Raw genomic sequence first — 17,073 nt, 5'->3', positions numbered from 1 at the left:
AATGCCTGGAAGTACTTTGGTTCAGGCTTTAGGCCTCAGACCAGGCCTCTGATACAAGGGTTTATGTTTCAGGGTCTCTTACTACACAGAGTTCTGGTGGCCACACACCTCCCACAGCTACACGCACAAGACTCCACTCAAAATCTTGTTCTGATTAGGAATTCCTGTATCCTTTGCCACCCCTGCTCTTTCCCTCCCTCCACTCTTTATTTGCATGCACTCACTCTGTATAAACATGATTTTGAAGCGGACTCGTAGGTACAGCAACATGCCCAAGGCATGCTGAGCCCTGGATTCGCAACACTAAATCCCAGCTCTCAGTAACCTCATGCTAAGGATAAAGCCAGCCTCCTCTGGGGGCAATAGGAACCTCCTCTTTTGCAACTGTGTGTTAGAAGCTGTAAGGCTGCTCTGACAGAAGGGTTCCAATCCTGCAAGTCAAGGGAATTTAGGAGTGCTCAGCACTTTGAAAGTGGCATTCAGCACCTCAAAGGTCCTTCCTTTTGTAATGGGCCCATAGCAAAGCAGCCACAGTTCTAGTTTCTATGTATCCAGGTGTTTATGCCACACTCCTCACTGTGGTAGCTGAGCTGTGTGGCACTGTCAAACTCCAGTCTGCCTCTTCCTCCAGAGCAGGGACAGATGCCTCCAGCTCCTACAGTGCATCCAGGATATTTCATCACAACAGAAATTCACACTTAGCATCAAGAGGCATGTTATCACGGTGATAAACCAACTGAGCGCCACTTTGTGACTCTGCCTCAGCCAGGGATTGAGTAGTGTCACACAGCAACGGCCCCTTTCAGGGCCTAGTCTGCCAGTGACTGCCTTAGGAAGGCCCATCTGGAAGTAACTGGCTGCCCTAGGTAACCAATTAATGATTAATTAGTCCGTAATAGAGGTAATCCAAGCTCAGGCGGGAGAGGCACTCCAAGGAGACAGGCATCTCCTGGGAGGTATTCCCGGGGGGCTGATCAGAAGGTGTTCTCCTGGAGCAAGGTGCCTAGAAGGAGTGCTCCTTAAGACAGAGGGCTCTTGTCATAAATATAAAGGGAAGGGTAAACACCTTTAAAATCCCCCCTGGCCAGACGAAAAACCCTTTCACCTGTAAAGGGTTAAGAAGCTAGGATAACCTCGCTGGCACCTGACCAAAATGACCAATGAGGAGACAAGATACTTTCAAAGCTGGGGAACAAAGGTTCTCTCTGTCTGTCTGTTGCTTTTGCCGGGAACAAAAAGGAATGGAGTCTTAGAACTTAGTAAGTAATCTAGCTAGATGTGTGTTAGATTCTGTTTTGTTTAAATGGCTGAGAAAATAAGCTGTGCTGAATGGAATGGATATTCCTGTTTTTGTGTCTTTTTGTAACTTAAGATTTTACCTAGAGGGATTCTCTATGTTTTGAATCTGATTACCCTGTAAGGTATTTACCATCCTGATTTTACAGAGGTGATTCTTTTTACTTTTTCTTCAATTAAAATTCTTCTTTTAAGAACCTGATTGCTTCTTCATTGTTCTTAAGATCCAAGGGTTTGGGTCTGTGTTCACCTGTGCAAATTGGTGAGGACTTTTATCAAGCCTTCCGCAGGAAAGCGGGTGTAGGGTTTGGTGAGCATTTGGGTGGGAAAGACGTTTCTAAGCGGGCTCTTTCCCTGTTATATATTTGTTAGACGCTTGGTGATGGCAGCAATAAAGTCCAAGGGCAAAAGGTAAAATAGTTTGTACCTTGGGGAAGTTTTAACCTAAGCTGGTAAAAATAAGCTTAGGGATTTTTCATGCAGGTCTCCACATCTGTACCCTAGAGTTCAGAGTGGGGAAGGAACCTTGACAGCTCTCCAGGGAGCCCACCAGAGGGGGGAGCCTGGAAAACATGCTCCTGGTGATGGGAGATCCCTAGAGGAAAACTGCAGTTGGCAGGAATTCAGGAGGGCCTGGTCTCAGCATGGGGGGGGGGGTGTCTCTCCCAGACAGTGGCTGGAAGCCCATACATGCTGCCCTGTGGAAGAGCAGCCATTGCCAGGTCTCCATGGACCCCTGACTTCGAAGAAGGACTTTACCCATGTAGTAACAAAAGACCTGGTTCCAGAGGTAAAGACCTGAACCAAGAGGACCTGGACAGAGACGAGCAGTGGACTCAGATGGAACAGAGAATTAAGACTGCCTTGGTCTCAGCCAAGGTGCTGGGGCGAAGGTGTTGTTTATGTTTTGTGTTGGACTTTCTGTTAATAAATAAGACCCTCCAAAAGGGGATGCTTGTTAGTATTTAAAGGTCTGTCTGGGCTTCTTTATACCCTGCATGAGGGGAAATCAAGGCACAGCATAGCTGGGGTGTCACACCTGACCGTAAGGGGACATTTCAGGATGGCCTGTCTTATAACAGAAGTTACTGATCACTGTTTTATCCTCCTAGCTCAATGTGTGGCCTCAGGCCTCATTTAACCATCCAAGCCCTGCACTGAATACAAAAGTATTAATTTCATCAGGGGCCTTTTTATGGCTCCTGCCTCCACCCTGCACCTTCCACTTCACCCCATGCTCTGGCTCCTACAACCCCCTCTCCTCTTATGTCCTCCCCACTCCCTACATCCCAGTGTGGTAGTTTCCTCCATCTCTTCTGTATAGGTGTCAGCAGGGAGAGCATTGAAAGCAAAGGAGGGATAGTCTCTGGCATTACCCATGGTACAATCTGGACCGGTGAACAGCTGTGTCCCCTCAGTTCTCCAACCTGGGGGACCCTTTACACTGCTTTGCTATGAGAGCTACCGCTCCTGGTCTGCACTCACACAACCTCCAGCGTGTAAATCACTCCCAGTTATACTGTATGAGTGCGATGGCCCGCTACTCATGAATTACACCAGCAAACTCCCAGTCTCAGACACTCCCCCAGAAATATATGGTTTGTACTGCCCAGCCCTCCTTTTCCCCAGGGGTAAAATGGGATCCCCCTTTACATGGGGGTTGTACCCCTCCTTCTGTGACTTGCACTCATTGGACAACAAGGCTTGCTCAAAGGCATCAGCCAGTGTAGCCATCTCTGCTACAGATTTTACAGATTTATCCCACAGACTATTTTTTACATTGTCAGTGCATATACTCAAGAAATGTTCTTGAGCAATGAGATCAAGCAATTGGTCATAATTTTCAACACCTTTCCCTTTTGCCCATTTTCTTATTAGGTCACACATCTTATAAACATATTCACTGGACTCATGCCAGCACTCCTTTTAGATTTCTAAATTTCACCCTATACACTTCAGGAGTGATTTGAAACCTTTGTAAAACAGCTTTCTTATATTCAGAATATATCAAAGCTTCACCAGTTGGCATTTCATGAAATATACTCAAAGCTTTACCAGAGAGTTTTGCAACCAGTTTGGGAGCTTTCTTGTCCTCAGGAATCTTATGGACTTCACATTGCTTTTCAATTGTGGTGAAGTATTCCTCAGTGCAGTCTGGCTCTTCATATGCAGGACACAACTTGTCCCAGCTGAGAGTTCCCTGAGTGGAGGGAGATTTTGGTGACCCTGGGATCTTTCTGTGCTTTTCTAACAGTTATGGGTAGTAATTCCTCTTCCTCTCCTCCATGGCTCACTTCTGGGCTTCAGTTTCTTTTTGCTTTAACTACATGGCTCTCCTATTGGTGGCTTCTTCAGCTCCAGTGCAGCAGCTAATTCTCTCTTCTTCAGCTCCAATGCAGCAGCTCCTTCTTTCAGTCTCATTTCTACCTGCCACTTTTGGAATGTGTGTTCAGTCTCTCTTTCTTCTGCTTCCAATCTGGCCAGTTCTAATTTTGCAGTTGCTTTGCTGGCATTCATTTTTATACTTTTCAGTTTCTATATCCCTCATCCAAAATAAGTAAACAGAAAACAACAAATAGCAACCTCTCTTTGACTGTTTCCAGCCACTGCATTTGAGACTCACTTAAAATCTCTATGCCAGTGCTTAAAGAGTAAACTTTACTTAGGCTAACAAGCAGTGCATAGATCCTGCCAACTACACCACTGTGACATTGCCCAGGGTACCATCTGGACTGATGGGTGGCTGTCCCCTCAATTCCCCAACCTGGAGTGCCTTTTACACTGCTTGGCTGTGAGAGCAACCACTCTTGGTCTGCTCACACACAGCCTCCAGCATGTAAGTTATTCCCAGTTATACTGCATGAGTACTATCAGTCATTCCTGAATTATATTACAGAGTGACACCAGCAAACTCCAAGTCCCTGACTTCCTCCCAGAAATGTGTGTCTTATACTGCACAACACTCTTCTGGATCATACAAGCTTTATATAAAGTCCATCCTTTCATTAATAGAAAATGATATGCACAAATCCCGTTATCCCAAATGAAGTTTCCCAAACACTTCAATCCAAACACACTGGTTTAGATAAAACAATAAAACAAAAGTATTAACTACAGAAAGATAGATTTTAAGTGATTACAAGTAATGAGGCATAAAATCGGCATTGGTTACAGGAAAATAAAAGTACATTGCAACTAATGCCTAACTTAACAAGTTAAAGTGAATGCAGAGCAAAGGTCTCTCTCAACACGTCTCATCAGCCTTACGGTTGAACTCCTTTCAGTCAGGAACTCTCCCTCAGTCCAATGCTTTTTCCTTTGTTCAAGTGTTGTTGATGCCATGAGTAGAGAGAAAGGAAGAGATGACTCGGAGCATTTGCTCTCTCCTCTTATCGTCATTTCTCTTGTCCAAGAATCATCTCCAGCTGAGGTTCAGGAGACAGAAAGTCTGTGTGGACAGGAACCTCATGCTACTTCTTTTTCAAAACATAGATTCTTTGCCAACACCCTCTCTCCTGTGGAAGAATGGCCACTTTAGATGGTCCACTTGATCTTGCTGACACTTGGCTGAGGTGTGGCTAACCTTTTGTCTCTGGAGAAATGGTCTGTGACTGCTCTCCAGAACGTGTTGGTACATGTCTCAGGAATATCACACAGCGCAATCTTATAACTTTACATACAGTGTTATCCCACACATTTTATCAAGGCAATAATGATCAGCAAATCATGAGTTTTCAAATGATACCCCACATGGCATACTTTGTAGAGGTTTTACTATATTCTTGTAAAAGGGGTGAACATAGGGGTACAGACTGTCACAGTGTTTCTGCTCTCAGTTCCTGTGCCTGGCATCAGAGCAGTCCTTGCTTCCAAGAGGACAACTGCAAGGAAAGTCCCGCTAAGCCCCTGTTCCCTCATGCTGAAACATGCTCAGTTGTTCTACGGGGATGGTGCCGCACAGTCTGGTCACTCATAGTAGCTTGTGGGGAATAGGGCAGGCTTAGTGCAGGTGTAATCTTTGGAGAATTTAGCTGCCAAACTCTAACCAGTCTCTACTGAGCATGTACAAACTGACATCTTTCAGAGGGCTCTCTCTAAGTTAGCCAAATGGGGGGCGCATTTTCACAAGACCATCAAAAGGCAAATCCCTGAAACCAGGGAAACCCCTTGCTAAATTTGAAGACCCTGCCCCAAAGCATGGAGGTGACAGAGCTGCTCTGTGAAACAGTTGACTTTTTTAAAAACATGAGCAAAATGATATATTTTCCCCTAACCTTGTTCGGAGAAATGGTTGAACCATTTTAGCTGAAACTTTCCAAAAAATATTCAAACTTAGGTGGACATCGGCACAGAAAATTTCAGTCCAAGTAGTCAAAGTCTGGCAAAGGTATACACAAATGAAAATATGGTTTTATATTGGGAAGTGTCTGGCAACCTTAACTACAGGAGAAGCTACGAGCTCTGCCTACAATAAACGTCCAATTCTGCTTTGACGCTTACTAACCTATTTGACTCAATGACATGCTGCTGGAGTGAGTGCCACAGGTTAATTATTGTATATAATAGTTTCCTTTCATTTGTTATAAATGTATTCTCTCCCTCAGGGATATGCTTGCTTTCCAGTGGCTCTCTCTCCAACTTAGGTACTTACATGGCCCCCACAGTATCTGAGTATCTAGCTAACTTTAATAGATTTATTCTCACAACGCCCCTGTGAGGTGGAGACATGCTATTATCCCCACTTAACAAATAGGGATGTGAGGCACAGACTAAGTGTCTTGCCCAGGGTCATAGGTTTTTGTTGGTGGAGCAGGAGTTGAACCAATGCTCCCACTGCCTGAGCTAGTACTCTAACTATTGGGCCTTCTTTCCTCTCTACTAATGACTGCTGAATCTCTAAAGGTTCAGAGATCCATCCAAAAGTTCAAATGCTTATTGCAATCCCTTCACTCCACAGGACTCATGAGAACAGTCCTTCTTGCACATGATTTCCAGGACTACCACAGTGGTTTGGGCTAGTTTGAGAATACCACGAGTGCAGCCTTCCCCTGGGTATTTTGATATTTCTGATGGAAAACAGAAAACTCAGATGTGTGAGACCTTAACTAAAATCAATCACACTGAAGACCCACATTGAAACATGATCTCAGAGATCAGTCAGTTCACGTTCAACATGAAGGCTGAGGTTGGTTCTTGTTTATCCAAACTGCTTTATCTTGACCCAATTTACAGTCAAACTCTGAGGTACTCAAGTAAAACTGAGAGGTTTCAGGGACAAATGATTCTGATAGAAGTTTTACCTGTGAAAAACCTTCAGGATTTGGTCCTCAGACAGCACACTTCTGTCTTAATTTGGCTAGTTCACCAGCATACTGCATGTGGAACAATATACTACTGTACATTATAGGGAACAACACAATCTAGCTATCAGCCTTTACCCCATGCTCTTTACTGGAGTTGCTGAACAAAGGGGTATCCTATCCTGGATGACAGACACACTAAAACAGAATAGGTCTTTGCCATTTCTAAGACTAACTCCTCTATATGATCCCACCTCCTAGTCCTGGAGGATCTTTCTTTACCTTCAGCAGCTGTGGCACTTTGAGCCTGAAAGTGCTTTTGTCTAATTTTCAACCCCCTGCAGCAGTGAAGCCAACTGACTATTGTTACGCTCCCTTCCCTCTCCGCAGGACTAAAGACTGACTGAAGTGAGCCAGGCTGTTCTTGGCAAGCGCAGGTTTCAAATTCTGCCATCCGCTGTCAACAGTTGATGCTAGTCATTTATTTAAAGCCCAGTCCTGCCGTGGCTACATTTTGCCTTCACTGTCCTATATCTCCTGTTCACCCCAATCCTGAGGCAGCTCCCCAGTTCCTGTGCACAGTAGGGCGGGTAGCAACATTGCCCTCCACAGTGCTTGAGCCACAGACTGACTGACAGCTGGATTTACAGTCACCTTTGGGTGTCAGGGTATAAAAGTTCGAGTCAAGTATTGGCAGTGTCTATTTCTGTTTGTCATGCAGGCAAAATCACTGCATCATGATGCCATGTCCTGAGATCAAGCAGTTGTGTCAGTATGTGATGAAGCTGTGATGTAACCTCATGATACAGATAACGTGGAGTCATCACAACATGATTCAGTCTGCAGGGCTTTGTTGTGTGAGCAGTTTTTCAGTTCCAATCCCTGTGCAATCCCTTCCCATGAGTTTCACCCTGAGCTGCAAAGTAAAACTCAGTTGAAACAGACAACTCCTGTCCGATTTGGGGTTGAAACCAACATGGCCTGCACTGTTTCCACGTATAACCATTACTGCATTTCCAGACTTCAGGTCCCCCGAAGCTCACGTTTCTGCAACTTATCCCCAGCCCAACACTCACCAAAAGATTTGTGACCCTTAGTTTCTAGGAGATACAATCAACAATATTACTGAGATCTTCATGTTTCCACAGCACTGCACATACATTCATTCATTCATTCTCCCAGACCACTCTGACGCTGGCCCAAATTTGCCTGGCTCTGAATGTCATTACACACATTTCACCTAACTATAAATTGGATGCCTACAGGTAGCTCTGAATTCTGACTCCTGCAAGCCAGGCTCATGACAGGGACTTGGAATCAGGAATGTCCTGTGAGTTTTATCACAGTGTTGGTCACTCCGGGGTATAACAAATTGCCACAAACAAAAACTAAGGACAAGCAGAAAGTTAGAGTTTGATCCTACAGCAACACAGTATAAGGAAGTGTCAAGGTTCCTCCCCCACTCTGAACTCTAGGGTACAGATGTGGGGACCTGCATGAAAAACCTCCTAAGCTTATCTTTACCAGCTTAGGTCAAAACTTCCCCAAGGTACAAAATATTACACCCGTTATCCTTGGACTGGCCGCTACCACCACCAAACTAATACTGGTTACTGGGGAAGAGCTGTTTGGACGCGTCCTTCCCCCCAAAATACTTCCCAAAACCTTGCACCCCACTTCCTGGACAAGGTTTGGTAAAAAGCCTCACCAATTTGCCTAGGTGACTACAGACCCAGACCCTTGGATCTTAAGAACAATGAACAATCCTCCCAACACTTGCACCCCCCTTTCCTGGGAAATGTTGGATAAAAAGCCTCACCAATTTGCATAGGTGACCACAGACCCAAACCCTTGGATCTGAGAACAATGAAAAAGCATTCAGTGTTTTACAAGAAGACTTTTAATAAAAAATAGAAGTAAATAGAAATAAAGAAATCCCCCCTGTAAAATCAGGATGGTAGATATCTTACAGGGTAATTAGATTCAAAAACATAGAGAACCCCTCTAGGCAAACCTTAAGTTACAAAAAAGAGACACAGACAGAAATAGTTATTCTATTCAGCACAATTCTTTTCTCAGCCATTTAAAGAAATCATAATCTAACACATACCTAGCTAGATTACTTACTAAAAGTTCTAAGGCTCCATTCCTGGTCTATCCCTGGCAAAGAGGACTGCAGACAGACACAGACCCTTTGTTTCTCTCCCTCCTCCCAGCTTTTGAAAGTATCTTGTCTCCTCATTGGTCATTTTGGTCAGGTGCCAGCGAGGTTACCTTTAGCTTCTTAACCCTTTACAGGTGAGAGGAGCTTTCCCCTGGCCAGGAGGGATTTCAAAGGGGTTTACCCTTCCCTTTATATTTATGACAGGAAGCAAAGAATTTATGGTGTGGTGCTTCCCTGACACAGCACCACTCAAAATGGCAGCATGCACTCGGGTGTAGGTGGGTCAGGGGAATTCTCAAACCCCTGTTCAGAAAACCCAGTTTTGCAGTCATCTAACCCGGTAAAGTGTATGGGGGAAGCTTCAGGACTGACATTATGCATAGATGCTATACATGGCTGCCTACAGTGCTGAATTATTAGGGGCCCGGTCAAACAGGGTGACTTTCCTTTAAGGGCACACTTGCAGCACTAGGAACACCAGCAGTAGCCAGGGTGAGGCTGGGCACCAAACTGTGTAGTGCTGGCCTTGGAAGCTGTACCATTAAGAATAAATCTTGCACTTCTAAAGCCTAAAAATCCCAACTGCCCTGCAGGGAGAATTCTATTGATCTACAGTGAGTTCCTGTTAAATAAAATCCTTCCCCTCCTGCAGAGCAGGTGAATTGCAAAGCCCCAGAACTATACAGTGCTTTGCACACAGTATCTAATTAATCCCCACAACCTTCATTGGAGGTGATTCAGTATCATTATCTCCAATAAAGATAGGAAAATTAAGGCACAGCGAGGGGAGTGACTTGCCCAAGGTCACACAGGACATCCATGACTGAGCTGGGAACAGAACCCAAGAGTCCTAATCCCCAAACATGTGGTCCAGTCACTAGACTGTGCTACGAAGTGGGGGAGGCCAGAGGGCAAAAACAGATGAAAGCCCTATGATTCTGCCAACAATCCACAGTTGTGTTTCAACAAGTACATTCCAGCCGCACTCCAGTCCTAATAGCCAAATATTACTGAGAAATTGATCTCAATAAAAAGTAACATTACCAAAGGGAAGTTCCATTTTCTTTGTTAAGTGGGCCTACTGCTATCATTTTTTTTTTTTTACACTCATCCAGCTTATTCTGAGCACGGCACCGGGCGCAATACAGGGGCAAAAACAATTAACGGAACCGTCTGGGATTTGAACGGTCTATAGATCAAATGTCTTTTATTTGCTAAGCTCTGTCTCATTTGGCCTAGAATGGATGTGTCTTGGCTGCCTGCACTGGCAATAATTGTGCCTCATATATCCCCAATCAGACGCCTTTAAATGATCAGACAGAACTAGCAACAATGAGAAGAAGGTGTGGTGACATTCACTGTACTTGAGAAATTGCTGACTGTCTTCTACAGATTTGCCCTTGGCACAGGTGAGTTTGGAGGCACCTTGCCACTAGTGTTGTGATAACTGGGCCTAAAAATTTACCCTAATTGTGAGGTCACCTGTACAACTGTGGGAAAGTTTATTAAGTTTCTCAATAACCTATGATAACAAATGTTTATAGGAAAAGGTGCAACAGGGAGGCAGGGCTGAATTAGTCCAAACAAAAAGGCCTACTGGTTCAATTCAAGGACTGTGTTGAGATCGTGTCTTGTAAACACGAAAAATGAGGGACCAGAAATCAATCACACTGATACACAGTGGTGTATCAAAGATTACGTCTAACTGGTGGACAAAATAATGAGGGGATGAGCTATTTCCCCTTCACTCCTTTTTGGGGTCCTTAACATCAGAGAGACTTTAAAAGGGAAATTGGTGGATGGATGGAGGCAAGCACAATGCTGGCACACTGGAAGATCAGAGAAGGGGAAGGAGAAGCTTCACCATCACAGCTGCCACCCCCACCGTGTCCTGGGAGCCTGGACATTCTTCATCTAATCCTGAGAGGTGTCCTGACCAGACCAGACCAGAGAAAGGGAGCCAAAGGACATTGCTACCTCCACCAGCTTCAGCTGAATCTCAACCACCACCTCGGATGAGAGACTTTGTCTCTCCTACCTCTGTCCTGTGTCCTTTCCCTTCACTACCATTTTTCTTCTCTTTCCTGTCCCTTTTCTTCTGCATTCTGTCTAATTAGAGTCTGGCTTGCCCAGCCAAGACTGTATATTCTGCATCACTGCTGTAAGCCTGTGACCAGAACGAGGCAGCTAAATGAACTGTCCTAAACAGTCGGACAATGCTATGGTTTGCCAGGTCTCGGGGTGGCTAATAAGACCATGTGCTGTGCCTGTATTTCCAGCAGTGAGGCTGCAAGTGAGAGTCAACACGAGTGACAGAAACTGCATTTTCTATCTTTGCTGGGGTTTTTCTTCCCTCTTGTTTGTGTTTGTCGTGTTTCATCTTTGAAGAAATGGGCTCGGACTTTAACTACAACAGTAACAACAACAGCCCTTCTCAACTACCTTTTTCTCTTTCCCTCAAAAAGAACAGTTATTACCAAATAATTGTCAAATAAGAGGGGTTCCCTTCTAAAAACTCTCAACAGTTAAAGTGAAAGGGATTTACATTTCAAATACTTTAATCTTTTCCCCTCTTCTTCATGTATCTTTAATAAAAGGTTAAACAGATATTTAATGGTGTGTTTGCCATGGTACAAAGCAGGCTGAGGTCTCTGTATACCAAACCCTGAGCCTTGTTTAACAGTGCTTAATGTTGGACAGTGACTGGGTCACGTTAACACCTTTAACTCTCTGGGTCCATTTATTCCATCTAAATTAATACAATACTACGGTACCCTACTGGATGGCTCTGCCAGCAACTCAGCCATCAGTGCAGGCTGTTGAAGGAGAGAGACACAGACAGGGGGATACCTTCCTTGTCTGTCAACCAAGCCTGTGCTAAAGCAAAAGGATCAGCAGGACCCCAGCCTGCACCTGGGACTGCTACCAATAAGCCACCTGGAACTCATCACACACAGCCACATTTTGTGCCCCAACAGATGAAAGACAGAACTCAGAGAGGGAGAGACACTGAACCTGGGGAAAAGAGACTTCAGAACTGGGAGGAAGGATCCCCACTCCCCAGGGTACCATCAGCTCAGATGAAAGTAAGATTAACTGATCCTTGGGGCAGAGGGTGAGGGGGAACCATCACAGAAGGAATGCTCCCTGGTAACCTGGGTAGGGATTGGCACTATCAAACGGGAGTAGAGTTTCCTTTGTACTCAGGGTGGTGAGGACCATTGGGTGGGAGAGACTCAGATCCCACTAAGCCATCAAAGTGAGGAGAAGAGTCCCCGGAGCTTGGGGGCACCATCCTAATAACCCAACTTTAAGTCCAGGAGCAGCACAGTCTTGTCCCCACTGAGCTCCTACACACACCCAGTTTGGTAAGCATGATCTCAAAGCACACTTGACTTACCCCGCTCACACGTTTTGCCCCAGTAGCCAGTGCCAGTGCAGTCGCAGATGAAGCGGTTCCAGCCGTCCTTGCAGAGAGCATTGTTCTTACATGGGTAACTGTCGCACTGCTTGGTGCTGAGCCGGGTGCAGGAGGATTTGACCCCGGCAGCATTCTGCACCTCCGCCAGCTGCCGGATGTTCTTGCTCCGTCCATCGATGAACAGGTCCCGGATGCAGCCTACATAGCCATAGTTCAGCATGGCCGTCCAGAGTTCTGTGGGGAGGATGAGGCCTGCCCGGTTCTCAGGTAGCCCACCTAGGTACATGTCCCCTTCCAGGTCCAAGATTTCACTCTCCCCACTGGCAGTGAATGGGGTGCGCCTGCTGTTCACTGATATGGTACCTGGGGTAAGGAGGAAAAGGAAACATCAGCCAACAGCTCCACTGACAGCGCAGGTCTAGTTCAGTTCCTGTGGTCCTTGAATGCAGGTTAACGATGATGGTTTCAGCTGGGGAGACTGACGATCCCCAGTAAAACACAACACTGACTGAAAAAGTGTGTCCTACACTGCCCCTCCCCACCTCTTCCCCCCAGCCACAGGCTCTAAACTCTTCCAGGCAGGGACTGTGTGTCCATGTGTGCTTCTACAGCACAAAGTACAATGGGGTCCCACTCCTGATTAGGGACTCCAGGTGCTACAATAATACACACATTCAATAACATGGTCTTAATTCTCCTCCTGTCTTGTAGGAAGAGAGGGTCTTTCTTTAAAAAAAGAAAAAAAAAAGAGCAAAAACCCAGGAACTCAGTGTTATTCAATGGGATTCACCCTGCAAGGCAGGAAATCACAAAGTGCAGCTTTGGAATTAGAAGGCTCTGGTACTATATAGGATTAAAATAAATAGTACTCATACTAATACATAGCTCTTATACAATGCTATTCATCAGCAGACCTCAATGCGTTTTACAAAGAAGGTACCATTATCCCCATTTCACAGGTGGGAAAATGGGGAGACAGAGAGGTGAAGGTGAACTCCAAAAGAGAGAGTTCTTATTATTATTTGTAGTATTATTATTTGTAGTATTATTTGTATTATTTGTAGTATTATTTGCTTCTAGGCTTCAAGCTGAAAGCCCCATTGTGCAAGGCACTGTACATACATACTTGAAGAGGCAGTACCTGCCATGAAGAGTTTACAATCAAGCAGACAAAGGGTACAAGGGAAAAACAAAGAAGTGTAAAGACTAACACAAGATCGTCCAATGGGTCAGTGGCAGAGATAAAAGCAGAACCCAGGTCTCTGACAGGCCAGCCCAGTGCAGTCTACTAGACCACACTGCTTCTCATTCAGGACTTCAGCTGTTTTTGAAATAGGGACACCAGCCCACCAATCCGCTTTGAACTAAGAATCAGAAACTTGTTCCATCTAGCTCTAAATCATCACGTGTGATTGCCCTGTCATTAAGATACTCTGTGTCCCCAGAAGGGACTGTCTATGCTTTAAGATTAATTCCAGATCACTGCATTCTTTATCCTACACCCCTAGGAGGGGGCAGGGGAGTTTGGTTAATAGAGTTTGCTCTGAGAAAATGCAGTCACATACATATGCCTTTCCCCCCCTTAAGCTGTAATACACATCTTCTTGAACAGAGAACAGAATGCAAATGGGGCATTTCATGTGTGTGATGTTCTATATAACTTAAGGATAATGTCAGAGGCAGCAGAGTGTTTGAGGCATTACAAATTAAAGGCTCAGAGAGAACTGGGGTTGTTTGATGAACCATGTTGTGTAAGTAAATTGCACCACCACAGACATTTTCCACTTTATATGGCAAGAACACAATACGGCTATATACGCAAAGGTAGCACATCACAGAGCAGCAAGGTCACAGTCCCTCTCCACCTGGCTCTGCTGCCACTGCACTTGGAAGGTTGTGTTCATGTTGTGGACAGTATACTGCATTACCAAAAAGAGAGTCAAGAGAAGGGTAACTGAAATGATCAAAAAGAAAAGGAGTACTTGTGGCACCTTAGAGACTAACCAATTTATTAGAGCATAAGCTTTCGTGAGCTACAGCTTATGCTCTAATAAACTGGTTAGTCTCTAAGGTGCCACAAGTACTCCTTTTCTTTTTGCGAATACAGACTAACACGGCTGTTACTCTGAAACCTGAAATGATCAAGGGGCTGGAGAGTCTGACTTATGGGAAAAGGTTAAAAGATCAGATGAAACCTGACTAGCTTGGCCAATCAGCCACAGAGGGAGAGACATAACAGTCTGCAAATACTGAAAAGGCGAAAATACCCAGGAAGGAGAGGAAACACCGAGGCTAAAGATGTAAAGCAAGGAAGAAGAGGATGAAATTCAGACAGGAAGTATGTATCTAGGCTGAGTAATAAGCTAAGCTTCTTGATTGTGAGATGCATTAGGCTCTACAACAGTCTCCCTATGAAAGTGACACAAGTCCCATTACATGGAACTTTTAAGACCAGACTGGAAAAGCCACTGGAGGGACCAATCCAGCACTGGACCTAGGGAGAAGGGACCAGATGAGCTAGGAAATCTTTTCTCTCTCTAACATCTACAATTCTGGGAAGACAGAACAAAGCTCTACCACAGAAATCAGAAGGGCTCTTCTCCCTCATTTCTGACCCCTCAAGGGCCTTAACTGGGGGCCTGTGTAAGCGAGTGGGAGTGCCCAAAAAGGCAGCAACCAGTGAAGGCAGAGCCAGTATGGGAAACAGTACACTGATGCAACCGGACATCCAGTCTGCCAGGAAGCCTTTCAGAGTCAGCAGGGGTGGGATAACATGTGCTCTGTAGCTCAGAATTGGCTGAAAATGTTCTCTTGTAATGAGGTGCAGCATTTCCCAGCTAGAAAGGGTGACAGATTTCATGGACATTACCAGTAGGAGGCTGCCCTGGGGATAGAAAGGTTACAGGATACGGGAGCGGATGTTAGGCATCCAAGTCCGAGCTGTCAGCTCTTGTCAGCATACAGTGAAAATAGAGCTTTGGTTGTGTTGCCAGCCATCACCGACTGAAGCACATGCAGAGCCAAAGGGGACTGGAGATGCCAGAGGTTATGTGAGCAGGACAACTGCCCTGCTTCCCAGCAGCCCCTTTCCTACTCTTGTACCTAGTGGTAGGGAGAACTTGGACCTTTACAGGTGATTCTGCTTAGCTCAGCAGAGCTCAAAGCATGGGAGAACTGGAAGAAAGGAAAGAATCTAATGAGGATGGGGTACCTTATGAATGAGATACAGAACGTCCAGTTCACTGGCTCAAATCTAGCCCAAATCAAAACCAGTTTTCAGTTATTAAAGTCTAACGGTTATTGGATGACCTATGTGAAATGAGTCTGTTGTTTCTCAGTCCAGTTTCTAACAGGTGGATGTCCACGTCACAAAAAGCTCAGGACCTGCTGGCAATCAGCAGAAAAGCCAGGGACTGAACAAACCATGGAGACTGAATTCCCTTCTCATCCCTAGCAGAGGCCCCTGAAGGTTTGAATGCTCAATGCACACTAAAGGGGTTACATGAGGGAACTCTCAGTGCTGGTCCTCCTGTTACCTTGGCAGAAAGGACATCAGAGGGCAGAGCTCTCAATCCAGCAATTTTCACCAGCACAAAATTCAGTTAAAAAAAGAAAAGAACAAATCTGTTCACTGTTGTTCAACAAAGCACATTTAATTTGAAGTCTGTTATCTCTGATCAGGTTTCAGGCAATCAATAAACCTTTCTGCTGAGCAGCAAACAGGTCAGTCCTGCAATCTGCCTCCTTGGGGTGCTCAGGTGACTTCTCCTAGGGGTAATGTCAATCTCAGCTATCATTATGCACCAAAATGTGCCCCTCTCAGGTTGGATTTTAACAAGCTGTTTCAACCAGGACTTTGCTTTTTCATCTTTTTCTTCTTACTCTGGAGCTCTTTTTGTCCAAGGGCCAGGTATGCTCCATGTGAGCAAGCAAAACTGTAGGCAGTAATGAACGCTACTAATTGAGTTTATCCTTGCAAGTTAATTAGATTCTAGCAAATCTACAGAAATCATTTATTTATTTACGTCTTCATTTGTAAAATGTTCCTGTCAATGTCGCTAGGTGCTAATGGAATCAAATTACATACATTAAAACCTAGATGGGCTCAATGTCAAACACAAAGAAACTCCTTTAAACGATCACAGAAATGACCAGCTCTTCAGACAAAGGCCTGGATAAAGAGAGAGGCTGTGCAGTAGTCCCTAAAAGTCAGCTCTTTTGAAAAATCAGGGGAAGCAAATTCCCTCTGCTGAGAACACTCTATTGCAAGCCCCAAGAAGCACAAATCTAGGACCTTTATATTATGGAGATCACAGGCCAAATCCCAGACCTAACTGCAAATGTAGGCAAAATTCCCTTTACAGCAACATATGGCCAGACATTCAACTCCTGATGGTCTAGGACAGGGGTCGGCAGCCTTTCAGAAGTGATGTGCCGAGCCTTCATTTATTCACTCTAATTTAAGGTTTTGTGTGCCAGTAATATATTTTAACATTTTTAGAAGACCTCTTTCTAGAAGTCTATAATATATAACTAAACTATCATTGTACGTAAAGTAAATAAGGTTTTTACAATCTTTAAGAAGCTTCATTTAAAATTAAATTAAAATGCAGAGCCCCTGAGACTGGTGGCCAGAACCTGGGCAGTGTGAGTGCCACTGAAAATCAGCTCGCGTGCCACCTTTGGCATGCGTGCCATAGGTTGCCTACCCCTGGTCTAGGAGAAGTTCAAGCCCAACTGTTCACATATTCACAAGGATCACGTTGTAGATATGATTATTTAACTTCCTAATTTATTTTGGAGCACAACCACGAGTATATGTTTGCTTGCTCTACAACATCAGAAACAAAGAAAATACCTTTGGAAACTAGATAATATGGTGACAGGCATAA

General features: G+C 44.8%; 1 protein-coding gene across 6 annotated transcripts in view; it reads right to left on the bottom strand.

Moving 5' to 3' along the window:
- NRXN3 (neurexin 3) overlaps positions 1–17,073 on the bottom strand; it is a 1,346,778-nt gene that overhangs the window by 938,612 nt on the left and 391,093 nt on the right. For all 6 annotated transcript variants that reach the window (XM_073349326.2, XM_073349320.1, XM_073349317.1 and 3 more), the window contains one exon: positions 12,161–12,544. In XM_073349326.2, the coding sequence (XP_073205427.1) occupies positions 12,161–12,544 (384 nt within the window). The remainder of the gene's footprint in view (positions 1–12,160; positions 12,545–17,073) is intronic.

The sequence above is a fragment of the Lepidochelys kempii genome, chromosome 6 (genome assembly GCF_965140285.1).
Source record: "Lepidochelys kempii isolate rLepKem1 chromosome 6, rLepKem1.hap1, whole genome shotgun sequence".
NCBI classification, from domain to species: Eukaryota; Metazoa; Chordata; order Testudines; family Cheloniidae; genus Lepidochelys; species Lepidochelys kempii.
The sequence above is the reverse complement of the archived record's forward strand: the minus strand, read 5'-3'. Positions and strand labels throughout refer to the sequence as shown.